We start from the raw sequence: 13,732 nt of genomic DNA on the forward strand, positions 1-13,732 counted from the left end.
CCATAGAATAAACCATAGTATACTCCTGTTGGAGTATATAAAAAGCAAATATGGTTCCTCTTGGACCAGATAAAAAGATGAGGGCTAGTAGAAATCCTTGGGTAACAGAAGAGATAATGAATTTAATTGATGAAAGGAAAAAATACAAAAATGCAGTAAATGAAACAGGCAAAAAGGAATACAAATGTCTCAAAAATGAGATCGACAGGAAGTGCAAAATGGCTAAGCAGGGATGTCTAGAGGACAAATGTAAGGATGTAGAGGCTTATCTCACTAGGGGTAAGATAGATACTGCCTACAGGGAAATTAAAGAGACATTTGGAGAAAGGAGAACCACTTGCATGAATATCAAGACCTGTGACGGAAACCCAGTTCTAAGCAAAGAAGGGAAAGCAGAAAGGTTGAAGCAGTATATAGAGGGTCTATACAAGGGCGATGTACCTGAGGACAATATTATGAAAATGGAAGAAGATGAAGATGAAATGGTAGATATGATACTGCGTGAAGAGTTTGACAGAGCACTGAAAGACCTGAGTCGAAACAAGGCCTCAGGAGTAGACAACATTTCATCAGAACTACTGACAGCCTTGGGAGAGCAAGTCCTGACAAATCTCTACCATCTGGTGAGCAAGATGTATGAGACAGGCGAAATTCCCTCAGACTTTGGAATACTCTCTTTCAAATTCTGAAGCTGGCAGGGGTAAAATACAGGGAGCGAAAGACTATTTACAATTTGTACAGAAAGCAGATGGCAGTTATAAGAGTCGAGGGGCATGAAAGGGAAGCAGTGGTTGGGAAGGGAGTGAGACAGGGTTGTAGCCTCTCCCTGATGCTATTCAATCTGTATATTGAGTAAGTAGTAAAGGAAACAAAAGAAAAGTTCGGAGAAGGTATTAAAATCCATGGAGAAGAAATAAAAACTTTGAGGTTCGCCGATGACATTGTAATTCTGTCAGAGACAGCAAAGGACTTGGAAGAGCAGTTGAACAGAATGGACAGTGTCTTGAAAGGAGGGTATAAGATGAACATCAACAAAAGCAAAACAAGGATAATGGAATGTAGTCGAATTAAGTCAGGAGATGCTGAGGGGATTAGATTACAAAATGAGACACTTACAGTAGTAAAGGAGTTTTGCTATTTTGGGAGCAAAATAACTGATGATGGTCAAAGTAGAGAGGATATAAAATGTAGACTGGCAATGGCAAGGAAAGCGTTTCTGAAGAAGAAAAATTTGTTAACATTGAGTATAGATTTAAATGTCAGGAAGTCATTCCTGAAAGTATTAGTATGGAGTGTAGCCACGTATGGAAGTGAAACATGGACGATAAATAGTTTAGACAAGAAGAGAATAGAAGCTTTTGAAATATGGTGCTACAGAAGAATGCTGAAGATTAGATGGGTGGACCATGTAACTAATGAGGAGGTATTGAATAGAATTGGGGAGAAGAGAAATTTGTGGCTCACCTTGACTAGAAGAAGGGATCGGTTGGCAGGACATATTTTGAGGCATCAAGGGATCACCAATTTAGTATTGGAGGGCACCATGGAGGGTAAAAATCATAGAGGGAGACCAAGCGATGAATACACTAAGCAGATTCAGAAGGATGTAGGCTGCAGTAGGTACTGAGAGATGAAGAAGCTTGCACAGGACAGAGTAGCATGGAGAGCTGCATCAAACCAGTCTCAGGACTGAAGACCACAACAACAACAACAACAACAACATGGTTCCTCTTTAAAAATCTGACAGAAAAGCTGTCTCAATCTTCATTCCACCTTCCTCACCAAAAATTTGGCATTCAAACATATTTACACTCTTTTAACACAGAATATTCTAAATATCTTTTCTCAGTCTGTCTTTGCAGTGTTACCTCTCTGTCACTGTCACTGTCACTGTCTATGTCTTTCTCCCACTGTCTCATTTTTCTCTAATTGAGTTACAGTATATTGCAGTGCTACTGTCTCCTCTCACTCTTACACTGTCTCCTTTTGTCTTTCTTTGCCACTGCCATTGTATCCATAATACCTCAGCAGCTCAAAAATTCTGGGGTGTCCAAGTTATTTTTTACCCTGTACCCATGGGTTTAAAATTTCAATCCTAAATGCAACCCCTCCTGTACCTACATGTTATAGTTTGCTGGTCTGGGAGGGTTCAGACCCTCCCACCCCCCCACCCCCCAAACTGCCTCCCCCCCAATTCCTCCCCCCTCCCCCCTCGGCCCTGAAGCCTGTGTGTGGTATCTACTTGTCTCTTTTTCTCCTATACTGTATCTGTTTTCCTCCCACTGCTGCTTCATCTCTCTCTCTCTCTCTCTCTCTCTCTCTCTCTCTCTCTCTCTCTCTCTCTTACTGCCAGTGTCTCTCACTGACCATCAATATCTCATTTTTTTTTTTTTTTAAAGAAAGAATTTTCACATTTGACTGTTGATTGTTCACTTTTTTCAGACAGTCACGATTTTAGCTTTATAACCATTATCAAGTTCATGATGAAATGTTAAAATATGTCTCACCCATCTGGGATTTGTCATTGTCACAAAAAAATTATGGTTTCATAAGATGAGCTGTAGTTTTGCAGGGTGTGAGTGCACATAATGTACCTGACACTGTGCACAGTTTATAAGACCAGAAGTATGTTCTTTCAACGATGAAATGTCACAGGATGGTCAGACATATTTTAAAGTTTCAACATGCATGTGAGAATGGCTATAAAGCTGAAATCATTATTGGGTTAAACAAATGAACAGTTAGCAGTCAAATTATGGAAATTTGTTTCAAAAAAATTCTACATAACTGTGAACCTCTGCAAAAGAAAAATCATTAATATTTCCCCTCTCTTTGGTGCCTACTAATACTGTCTTCACCCATCTCTCTTTCTCCTTCTACAACACTCTTTCTCCCTCTCACCACCATTGTCTCCTCCCGGTTTCTGTCCCACTGGCACTGTCTCCTCTCTCTTCCACCATCACTGTCCCTCTGCTATTCTCTTTCAGCACAAAGAAAGCACAGATATGTTCACATGCCAAAACTTTTGGTGAGGAACATGGAATAAGGACTGAGGCAGATAGTTCCTCAGTTTTCTGTCAGGCTTTTCAAGAGGAACCTCCTTCTTGTTCTCTGTCTGGGACATTTTTCCACTGGTTTGCTTCTTTTGCTGGATAGAGCAGTGTAAGAAGCATATACAAATTGAATCCTATAGATCAGTAAAGTTTTGACAGTTTATTTATATACTTCAACACATTTATATACTTTGACACACATGAACAACAAATAAGTATGCATAATATAAGGCTTTTTTCCTCAGTACTTTGCTCATTGACTGTAATTCATCGAAAGTGCTTGGCTTATGATTTGTATCAGAAAAGAGTAAAAACAATGTTAGAAATATTTAACTGAAATTATGGTCTTTTCTGTTTTACATAATTTTTGGCTGTCATTTTCCTTACAGGCCTATCAAGTCCCTGTAAACCTATGTGTCATCAAGAAACATTACAGTTCAGTCCTATTGTTCCAAACCCTTGATAATAGGCATGGGTCATCAAAAAACATTACAGTTTTGGAACCATGCATTGGAAGATTATTTATGTAGGTTAAGAACAAGATTAGTCCCAAAACTATTGCTTGTGGGATCCCACACACTACATACAGCCATTCTGAGGTTAGTTTCATGCCTATGTCATAATCTGTCAATGAGAACGTCTGCATTCTGTTACGAAGATAAGACTCCACCCAAGCCAGAAGGATTCCATTAATGACATAACACTTTATTTTGCCAAGTAGATTGCTGATTACTTTAATAGAAAACTTGGTTTGTGCATGACAATTTTCATCCACACACTGAACTACATTTAGTGTATGGAAGACAGGAACTGTTGGAGTCCTTTTGATGAGCAGTTTTTATGTGTCTTTTAAAACACTCCTAATCTTGCATCAAGTAATACCCCTCTGATGTAACAGTTGCAACATACTTGAATGGAAACAAATTTACAAGTGATTTTGAGGCTTTTGTGGTGTTGATGCAGTGGTTGAGAGAAGAGTGTAATTTAATGAACAATAGCAATTATTATACAAAATAGTACCAGAAATAAGTATTGGTTATATGCCATCACCAAGTTAACATAAATGTAGAGTGCTTTAGAAGTATTTTTTGGGCTGTTGAAATTAGAACCATACAGATAATACAACAATCATCTTTAATGTGAGCATTTTAGGTTAGGCTTTACCGTGACTGTTACTGACATTAAATAAAAGAACAAGTTTACTGTTACCAGTCACTGTTTATTTATCTCTTTGATGCATTTCAAAGGTTTAAACCACCATCACCAGGTGGATTTACATTTGTTAGTATGACATTTGTGTGTTAGTTGTGTTATAATTTTTGTTTATTTTTTGTTTTTGGAAGAACTTGTGGCACTGTCTAGTGGAGAAACAAAACACTATTTCAGAACATGGTTAGATATATGTATAGTTTTTTGTCAAAATAAACCCAAAACCACGTTCTGAAGTAGTGTTTTGTTTCTTCACTAGAAAAATCGAAACACACACCCACACGAATGTCATGCTAACAAATATAAATGCACCTGGTGATCCTGGTGGTGGAGGTTTCAACTTTTGAAACATGTTGTGGAGGTAAATAAACAGTGACTGGTAACAGTAAACTTGTTGTTTCATTTAATAACAAACATCTTATTTTAGTAAACATAAGTATTGTAGTGAGATTATTGTCAGCGATGATTTAATGAAGTTATATCTGGAACTGTACTGCAAATGTGGTTAGCTGTCAAAACTCCTTAATAAAATTACTCAAACTAACACTAATCAAGAAGATTACAAAGAGTCTTTGAAAAATTGGACTTACATCTCAACTCTCTCAACTTTGATTCCCCAGGCTTCAGTAGCATCATCGAGTGTCAGCTGGAACAGGGCACTGTGTGTGAGAAGACAGCCAACTTTTAAACAGGCCTACACATCATGCAATATTTCCTGAGGTATTAAATTACACAGTATTACAAACCAGATCTGAAGACCAACCTAAACAGAAACTACAACAAGTTTATGGTAAATTGGAAGGAAAGTTATCTACATACTAATATAAGAAATGCATAAGCAGCTTAATGGAGCCACTATAAAATTATAAACATTAATATATTACTTGTACTTACTTGCATTTGACTTGATATTGTATCCCTGTCACTGAGAATTTCATGGAGTGGCCGTGTGCCAAGTGTATTTCGCAAAGTGGTTTGTGCCAGCAGTCGTGTTGAATGATGAGCATTCTCCACATTGGCAACAGAAATAGTTGCATTTGAGACACGATAATACACCACAGCATCCACTGACACTGTCACACTGTCCTTTGTAAGAACCTATTTGTAAGACAAGGGAAACCAATTGTAAATTTTTTTGTTCAAGAGATCCTCATATTGCATGCAGAGTGGAGCTGTAGAATGAGATGGTGAAGGGTTCAAATGAGCCAAACAGAGGCATGGGAGTATTACTCCTTGCAGACTGAATATGAAGGTGGAAAACATTAACACAATATAAAAAACAAGAGAAACTGCTGACTGTGTAGGTATTAAGGACAATGCAATAAATACATGAAAATGTAATCTGAGACATATTTAAAGATACAAAATAAACTTGCTAATTGTGATTTTATTTTGCAAGATACTCTGTTCACTCATGTAATTTATATTTCAGAATACTGCTGTAAAATGAATAAAAGAAGGGAATGTGAAACAAATGGTGTTTACTAATAATTTTGTTGTTATATAACATGTTGTCCATATTTGAATCAAATGATTTGGGGAACCTTCTAACAGCTAAACTTTGTAGAGCTTCATAGAAATCCTACAGATGATTAGAATTCAGCATTTCCATGGAATTGTCATTATAATTCCTTTTACGTTCCTGCCTTCTACTGTGCTTTGACTTGATATTAGCTAATACGCTCGAAGAAGAAGAAGGGGAAAAAATGATGTACCACAAAGGAATTATCTGACTGAAGCAGAAATTGGTCAAAGTGATGTACTTGTACAGACAAACAAATGATTACAATTTCAGAAAAACTAGCCGGCCGAAGTGGCCGTGCGGTTAAAGGCGCTGCAGTCTGGAACAGCAAGACCGCTACGGTCGCAGGTTTGAATCCTGCCTCGGGCATGGATGTTTGTGATGTCCTTAGGTTAGTTAGGTTTAACTAGTTCTAAGTTCTAGGGGACTAATAACCTCAGCAGTTGAGTCCCATAGTGCTCAGAGCCATTTGAACCATTTTTTTCAGAAAAACTGGATGATTCATTCAAGAGAATGAGCTTCATAAATTTGGCAAGTCAATAACATGTTGGTCCACCTCTGGTCCTTATGTAAGATGTTATTTGGCTTAGCATTGACAGATAGAGTTGCTGGATGTCCTGAGAGATATTGTGCCAAATTCTGTCCAATTGGTGCATTAGATTGTCAAAATCCCAGGCTGGTTAGAGGGTGCTGCTCATAATACCCCAAATGTTTGCAGTTGGGAAGAGATCTGGCAACCTTGGTGGCCAAGGTAGAGTTTGGCGAGCATGAAGACAAGCAGTAGAAATTCTTGTCGTGTGCAGGCAGTCATTATCTTGCTGAAATGTAAGACCAGGATGGCTTGCCACGAAGTGCAACAGAATGGGGCATAGAATATCATCAATGTACAACTGTCCTAGAAGGATGACATGAATGGTGACCAAAGAAAAGAAATAGTTCCCCAGACCATCACTTCTGGCTGTCAGGCTATATGGTGGGCAACAATCGGGTTGGTATCCCACTGTTGTGAGAGGCACCTCCAGAAACATCTTCAGCCTGGAATCTCATTGACTGTCTTTAGTGATGAGTACCACTTCAAACTGGACCCTGATGACCATTGAAGGTGTGTCTGAAAATGCCACAGACAGCAGTGGGACACCAGTCTGACTGTTACCTGACAGATCTCTCCAAATTGAACATTTGGAGATAATAGGCAAGACTCTCCAACTAGTTTGGGATTTTGATGATCTATGCACCAAATGGACAGAAATGGTATGCTATCCCTCAGGAGGAAGTCCAGCAGCTGTACAAACAGTGCCAAGTGGAATAACTATTTGCATTAGGGCCAGAGGTGGACCAACACATTATTGACTTGCTCAATTTGTGAAGCTCTTTTTTTTGATAAATCATCCAGTTTTTATGAAATTGTAATTTGCTTGTTTGTACATGTACATCACAAATCACATCTACCAATTTCCTTCATGGTGTGTCTTATTTGTTTTGGTCTTAGAATTTATGTACAACATTTTTGACTTTAGTTCTTATTTTTATGGCTCCAAGGGTTTTATCACATTATGTGGCTCTAATTTCATAATCGATTTTTGAAAAGAATATCATCAATAAGGAATTAGGAAGGAAAGTAACCTTACTCAGACAATAATAAAATGAAATCATGTTCACCCAAAAATTTGTATCGTATCATAACTAGTTCTCCTTATTTTAATTTTGTACGGAGAGATAAGACCCTCATGATTTAGGACATCCAGTACATATAAAGCTCTGATGATTATCTGAAGATATGTTCTTACCTCTTGTGGAGGAACATCATATGTTCGTGTTCTCAAGTCCACTCTAGCATAGCAATCAATGCAGGGTAAGATAAAGAAGATTCCTGTGGGAAAACAAATATATGTGAAACTGCCCAGCTCTTGTTTTTGTTTTAGTTTTAATTAAAGATTCAGTGGAAATTTGTGTCGCAAATAACATATGTCATTTGAAAATGTAAACTATCTATTTGTGAAATTTACACATAATGAAATAATTTTCAAAAATAAATGATATTTTAGTTCACATATGACCCACAATCTTCTTGTTTTTCTTTTCTTATTTCACTATAGGGTGGTATTACTGTTTGGCCAGATGCACCTCCTCGTGCCATCACACCACCAAGGAATGTATTTATGCATCCTATCTGTCTGCATCAAAGTGAATCTTATGTTCAAGTGTGAGAACATTTGGCAAATGTTTGCTTAGCATGCACATGAGGAACAACATAGGTGTTATCTAGTCAGGTATGGGGAAAGCATCTAAAAACCACATCTAGGCTAGCTGCCTCACCAGTCCTCATTGTTAATCCATGAGACAGGTTCAATCTGGGGGAGACTAACCTTCTCAAATCCTGGAAGCACCACCGTAACACCCTCAGCTATCCAACAGTATCATATACAAGCCACAATAACACAAAAAGTGAATGATGTAAGAAAAAATGACATGCTCTAAATCTGTATTTTCCAGGTCCCAATACGTGGCAGCTGGATTATTTGTGTGATGTGGCAACAAATCAAAAAGGCTTTAAATCAGTTCTTGATAAAATAAATTAAAGTCTCAGCTGTATTGTCTACTGGTTGAACACCAATAGTCAGTTTCTGACGTTCAAAATGACAGGTGTGCTTAGAATAAGAAGTCTGGAGAAGTAGTGCTATGTCTGATTCAAAGATAAATACTTGGGCATTTGTTGCTGTTTACAGAGAAACAGTGTTCTGCAAGAAGACACCTCAAGCAATGTGTAGGGATAGCTCAGATCTAAATGGTTCCATCACGTTCCTGAAGTAGAGTATTATATTAAGGCTGCTTGATTTTCAGGGAACCCAGGATTGGTCATGATACTAAATACTGCCACACACCACCCAATCAGTTGTTTTTCTGGTACAGTGCTGAATTATATACTATAGGAGAAAAATTTACCTCTGTAGCATTTCTTTCTAGCAAACTGGTCTAGCACACTAGTCAGACTACACTGTGATCCATTTAAATCAATGTTTTCTTGCCAGTCAATATGCACTCTCCTTAGTGATGAGCCAAATCCATTGAGAGCTGTTAAAAGTACAGGAGACACACTCTCTTTGGGGGTTGTAAAGATGACATCAGTGACATGTTCCACATCATTATGAAATGTCATATTCATGATCTATGGAACAAGGATTAATGTATGTATGTACGTACACTATGTGATAAAAAGTATGCGGACACCGGGCTGAAAATGACTTACACGTCCCACCTTTAGCCTTGACAGCTTCCACTCTTGCAGGCATACGTTCAGTCAGGTGTTGGAAGGTTTCTTGGGGAATGGCAACCCATTCTTCATGGAGTGCTGCACTGAGGAGGGGTATCCATGTTGGTCTGTGAGACCTGGCATGAAGTCAGCGTTCCAAAACATCTCCAAGGTGTTCTATAGAATTCAGGTCAGGACGCTGTGCAGGCTAGTCCATTACAGAGATGTCACTATCTTGTAACCCCTTGCCACAGGCTGTGAACAGGTGCTTGAACATGTTGAAGGATGCAATCACCATCCCTGAGTTGCTCTTCAACACCCACTCGACCAGGAAATCCAAGATTTCTCACCTCCTGCCTAACTGTCACAGTACTCGCAGTGGATCCTGATGCAATTTGGAATTCCTTTGTGATGGTCTGGACAGATGTCTGCCTATTACACATTACAACCTTCTTCAACTGTCAGCTGTCTCTGTCTACATCTACATCTACATGGTTATAATAGAGGGAAACATTCCACGTAGGAAAAATATATCCAAAAACAAAGGTGATGTGACTTACCAAATGAAAGTGCTGGCAGGTCAACAGACACACAAACAAACACAAACATACACACAAAATTCAAGCTTTCACAACAAACTGTTGCCTCATCAGGAAAGAGGGAAGGAGAGGGAAAGATGAAAGGATGTGGGTTTTAAGGGAGAGGGTAAGGAGTCATTCCAATACCGGGAGCGGAAAGACTTACCTTCTACATGGTTACTCTGCAATTCACTCTTAAGTGCCTGGCAGAGGGTACATCAAACCATTTTCCCCTACTACTTCTCTACCATTCAACTCTCAAATTGTGTGTGGGAAAAAGGAACACCTAAATCTTTCCATTTGATCCCTGATTTATCTTACTTTATTATGATGATCATTTCTCCCTATGTAGGTGAGTGTCAACAAAATATTTACGCATTTGGAAGAGAAAGTGGATGATTGAAATTTCGTAAATAGATCTCACTACAAAGAAAACCGCCTTTGGTTCAGTGACTGCCACCCCAACTTGCGTATCATATCAGTGACACTCTCACCCCTATTGCACGATAACACAAAATGAGCTGCCCTTCTTTGCACTTTTTCAATGTCCTCTGTCAATCCTACCTGGTAAGGATCCCATACCATGTAGCAATATTCCAGCAGAGGACGGACAAGTGTAATGTAGGCTGTCTCTTTAGTGAGTCTGTTGCATCTTCTAAGCGTTCTGCCAACAAAGTGCAATCTTTGTTTCACCTTCCCCACCAAGTGAGGTGGCACAGTGGTTAGACACTGGACTCACATTCGGGAGGACGATGGTCCAATCCCACGTCCGGCCATCCTGATTTAGGTTTTCTGTGATTTCCCTAAATCACTCCAGGCAAATGCCGGGTTGGTTCCTCTGAAAGGGCACGGCCGACTTCCTTCCCAATCCTTTCCTAATCCGATGAGACCAATGACTACGCTGTCTGGTCTCCTTCCCCAAACAACCAACCAACCATCACCCTCCCCACAATATTATCTATGTGGTCTTTCCAATTCAAGTTGCTCGTAATTGTAATTCCTAGGTATTTAGTCGAATTGACAGCCCTTAGATTTGTGCGATTTATTGTATACCCAAAATTTATCGGATTTCTTTCAGTACCCATGTGGATGAAATCGCACATTTCTTTGTTTAGTGATAATTGCCACTTTTTGCACCATACAGAAATTCTCTCTAGATCATTTTGTAATTGGAATTGATCATCTGATGATTTTATTAGAAAGTAAATTACAGCATCACATGTAAACAATCTAAGGGGGCTGCTCAGATTATCACCTAGATGATTTATATAAATCAGGAACAGCAGAGGGCCTATGCCACTACCTTGCAGAACAGCAGATATCACTTCTGTTCTACTCGATGGTTTACCGTCTAGCACTATGAAATGTGACCTCTCTGAGAGAAAATCATGAATCCAATCACACAACTGAGATGATACTCCGTATGCATGCAATTTGATTAATAGTCACTTGTGAGGAATGGTATCAAAAGCCTTCTGGAAATATAGGAATATGGAATCTGTCAGTCAACAGATGAGATAAGCCTGTATGCTTTCATGCTGTATGTGTACGTGGCCTTTATTGTCGAAAAACCCACTGTTCAATCTATAAATTCTGTAGGTAACATTAACAACTGATGTTTCTTAGGTCTAAAAATAAGAATAAAAACCACACTCTAATTAATGTTCATGCACGTTACAACATTGAAAATAGGAAGAAGCAAGAAGATGTTGATAAATTCTGGGAACGATTAGAACTTGAAATCTGTAAAATACCAAGAAATTTCATCAAAATACTTCTTGGAGATTTCAACGCATAGATTGGCAAAGAAACAAGCTTAGGAAGACAGTTCACCTATACCCAGCACACAGAACAACCAACAAAAATAGTTCAAATGGCTCTGAGCACTATGGGACTCAACATCTTAGGTCATAAGTCCCCTAGAACTTAGAACTACTTAAACCTAACTAACCTAAGGACATCACACACACCCATGACCGAGGCAGGATTCGAACCTGCGACCGTAGCAGTCCCGCGGTTCCGGACTGCAGCGCCAGAACCGCTAGACCACCACGGCCGGCAACAAAAATAGTAACAGACTAATCCAACTCTGCCAACAGTTCAACATGAAAAAGAGCTCAACTTCCTTCAACAAGAAACCTAGTAAACAGAAAACGTGTAGATCCCCTATAAGCTAACTCCGGAGAATTTCAGACAGACCATTTAGCCATCTCTTATGACTTCTAAAAAGAGATCAGAGATATCCAAGTTAAGAAACACACAAATACTGACTCTGATCACTACCTCATGAGAGTTTGAGCACAATTCATCCTAAGACAAAAAAATCATGAACACCACCAGTAGTTCCAGAATTTAATCTACAAAAACTGACAGAATCAGAAACAATAGAAAAATGGGAAACTTCTCCTGCAAACAACTGGGAAAAATTCAAGACAAAAATCACAGAAATAGCCAAGGAACAAATACCATTACAGAAGAAACCTAAAGATCTGTGGTGGAATATAGAATGCGAAAAGACATCTGAACCATGCAGGAAAGCCTTTGCAAAATACAGCTTGAATAAGAATGAGGAGAATCACCAAAACTTTCAGGAAACATCAAAGGTTTCGAATAAAATTATTAGACAAGAGAAGAGAAAGTATGTAATCTAGCAATAAGGATCAATAGAAACAGATTTTAAAAATTATAATTCACATGGATTCTACAAGACCTCTGCAAACCAAATTAAAAGGTATAACTCTCAAAATGTTCACTTCCTAAAACCAGATGTGAATTTAGCACTAATCGATGAAGAAAATTGTGAAGTACTAGCCAAATATTTTGAAAAACTACTAAACTGTCCAGAACTAACAGAAAACCTCCCAATATCCAACACCAAAGCTCCACGACAAAAAGATTCTACACCACCAACAGAAGACAAAATTATCAAAGCCATAAAAAAGCTCAAAAATAACAAAGCCTCTGAGGAGGATGAAATTGTAGCTAAATTTCTCAAAAGTCTAGGGCCTAATTCAAGAAAGGAGCTACTAAGAATTATTCAAAATATGTGGGTCACCAAAGAAATCACAGAAGAATGGAAGTGTACCTTAATGCACCCATTACATAAAAAAGGGGACAAACATGGTGTGAATGTTACAGAGGGTTTTCTCTACTTCTTGTCATATATAAGATATTATCAGCTTGTATTCTTGAAAGAGCACAGCAATTGCTAGAACCAAAAATCTCAGATTTCCAAGCTGGTTTCAGGCCAAACAGATCATACCCAGAGCAAATTTTGAACCTAAAATTGATCACAAGAATAAGAAAGATGCAAGGCAAGTCTACAGTATATGTCATCAACTTCAAAAAGGCCTATGACTCAAGCCACAAAACCACACTATTTAGGCTTCTTGAAGAAAAAGGATTGGATTTGAAAATACAGAAAATCATTCAGCAGACATGAACAAATACAGCTTCCAAAGTCAAATTTATAGGAAAACTTTCAAAATGATTCGAGATAAAAACTGGGAAAATTTTGGAACCAAGATGGACTGAGAATGGATGTAAATTACAGAAAATGTCGAAAATTGAAGAATATTCTAACACAGAGACAGACATGAGGAAAAGATGCCTCAAATTCTATGGCCACATAATGAGGCTTCCTGAAAACGGACTAACAAAAAAAAAAAAAAAAAAAAAAGTTAAATATATAGATTCCCTTGATAATGGAGGAGAATGGATCCAAAGTGTTAAAAAAGACTTGGAATTAGCCAAAATCAACAAACAAGAAATAGACATAAGGAACAATTTTAGAATAAAAGTAGAAAAATGGGAGGTTAAACCAGAAACAAAAGCCCAAAGAACTGGAACAAAATGGAGCAAAGAAAGAAGAGCTAAATTTTCGCAAACAATGAAAAGCTGATGGACAATTAGAAAGTACAGAAAATGAACCATCTTTACTTAGTGTCTCCCACTCTTGCACCTTTACGACTAATAATAATAATGATAATAATAATAGTAATAAAAATTTTTGGCCCGATACAAGAGCAAGGAATCTGGAAGAAGAGACCAACATCAGAATTATATTAATACACAGACAAGATTATGGATACAATAAGGAAAAGAAGAATGCAGTTCTACG

General features: G+C 38.2%; 1 protein-coding gene across 3 annotated transcripts in view; it reads right to left on the reverse strand.

Moving 5' to 3' along the window:
- Nucleotides 1-13,732, reverse strand: part of LOC126259963 (band 7 protein AGAP004871) — a 570,890-nt gene that overhangs the window by 54,870 nt on the left and 502,288 nt on the right. For all 3 annotated transcript variants that reach the window (XM_049957076.1, XM_049957075.1, XM_049957077.1), the window contains 3 exons: nucleotides 7,572-7,654; nucleotides 5,157-5,360; nucleotides 4,853-4,908 (listed from right to left, as the gene is read on the reverse strand). In XM_049957076.1, coding sequence (XP_049813033.1) covers nucleotides 4,853-4,908; nucleotides 5,157-5,360; nucleotides 7,572-7,654 — 343 coding nt within the window. The remainder of the gene's footprint in view (nucleotides 1-4,852; nucleotides 4,909-5,156; nucleotides 5,361-7,571; nucleotides 7,655-13,732) is intronic.

Source organism: Schistocerca nitens, chromosome 5 (assembly GCF_023898315.1).
Source record: "Schistocerca nitens isolate TAMUIC-IGC-003100 chromosome 5, iqSchNite1.1, whole genome shotgun sequence".
Lineage (NCBI taxonomy): Eukaryota > Metazoa > Arthropoda > Insecta > Orthoptera > Acrididae > Schistocerca > Schistocerca nitens.